Below are 1,297 nucleotides of genomic sequence, written 5' to 3'. Positions count from 1 at the left end.
ATATTTTAAATTTAATATTATGAAGAAAAAATAAAAAAAATTTATATAAAGACTAATTTGATTAATTTTTAAAATTTTAGGGATGAAAATGACTTACATTTGGACTTTCGGAGACTATTTTAATTATAAATAACTTTTTAACATATTAAGTGACATGTGGCGTGCTAGGTATCATTAACTTGACATATTAACCAATCATCTTTTGACATATGACATTAACTTATCACGTCATCATGGTATGTGGCACTTAATGTGACACGTCATCGTCTAACTAACGGAAGGACCAATTTGACTTACATTTTTATTTTTCAATGACTAACATAATTAAAAAAATTATTTGAGAACTAATTTAAAAAATGAGTGATTTTTCATGAATGAATTTTACTATTACCCCATTAAATTTTTATCTTCTATTGGAGCACTTAAAAAATCCAATTTAGTAATTTTTATAACCCTAATACTGAAAGCATACTCCAAATTTTGGCGCGTAATATTATGGGTAGTAGTAAAAATGCAATAAACCATCAAAATAGTTATTTATAACAGAATTCAGTTGATACAAGTTTTGATATCATGGACAATTTTCACTATCATTCTCAAGTCTCAATCATATTATGATAAATTTGAAAATCAATTTGAGTTGGTTTAATGGTTAACTCACTAGTTCACTTAAGTAAATTCAGGGTTCGAATTTTGACTTATACATACAGAATGCAGTAATTTATTGGTCAATAACAAACTCTTAAATAATACTTTAATTTGTGACAAATTAGTCCACAAAAACAAGGTAAGTGTGTAAATTTTTCTTCTGCTGCATTCAAATGTCCAATAGACCAATCTTATGTAATTTTTCTTCTTATTGTTTCTACTTAATATTTTCTATTTAATTATTTAAAATCAAATTCAAAATTTTTTTTTTCTCAAACTTTTATGGAATAGAGAAAAAAAAAACACGAGGCAACCTAACGGTCATAACTAGCCCTAACGCCATTCTAACGAATCAAACAACCCTTGGCCAAAATATATATTTTCTCGAATCCTTTTCAGTTTTCTTTACACGGCATGCATTGGTACATTCACTCTTCAACTTTTGAATTCAATGGGAAAGAACAAAAAAGTTATGCCAGACACAGTAATAAGCGTAGAATACAAAGTCTCAATGTATTGTAACGCTTGTGAGAGAACCGTTGCAAAAGCCATTTCCAAGTGTAAAGGTACTTAATCTTCACTTTTCTTTTTCCTTCATTTTTGTAATAATAATAATAATTAATTATTATTATTATTATTATTATTATTA

General features: G+C 26.7%; 1 protein-coding gene across 1 annotated transcript in view; it reads left to right on the top strand.

The window, feature by feature from the left end:
- Positions 1,038-1,297, top strand: part of LOC110263164 (heavy metal-associated isoprenylated plant protein 19) — a 1,756-nt gene continuing 1,496 nt past the window's right edge. Inside the window, exon 1 of the mRNA XM_021104021.1 lies at positions 1,038-1,214. Coding sequence (XP_020959680.1) covers positions 1,100-1,214 — 115 coding nt within the window. The 5' untranslated portion in view covers positions 1,038-1,099. The remainder of the gene's footprint in view (positions 1,215-1,297) is intronic.

The sequence above is a fragment of the Arachis ipaensis genome, chromosome B01, assembly GCF_000816755.2.
Source record: "Arachis ipaensis cultivar K30076 chromosome B01, Araip1.1, whole genome shotgun sequence".
Taxonomy (NCBI): domain Eukaryota; kingdom Viridiplantae; phylum Streptophyta; class Magnoliopsida; order Fabales; family Fabaceae; genus Arachis; species Arachis ipaensis.
The sequence above is the reverse complement of the archived record's forward strand: the minus strand, read 5'-3'. Positions and strand labels throughout refer to the sequence as shown.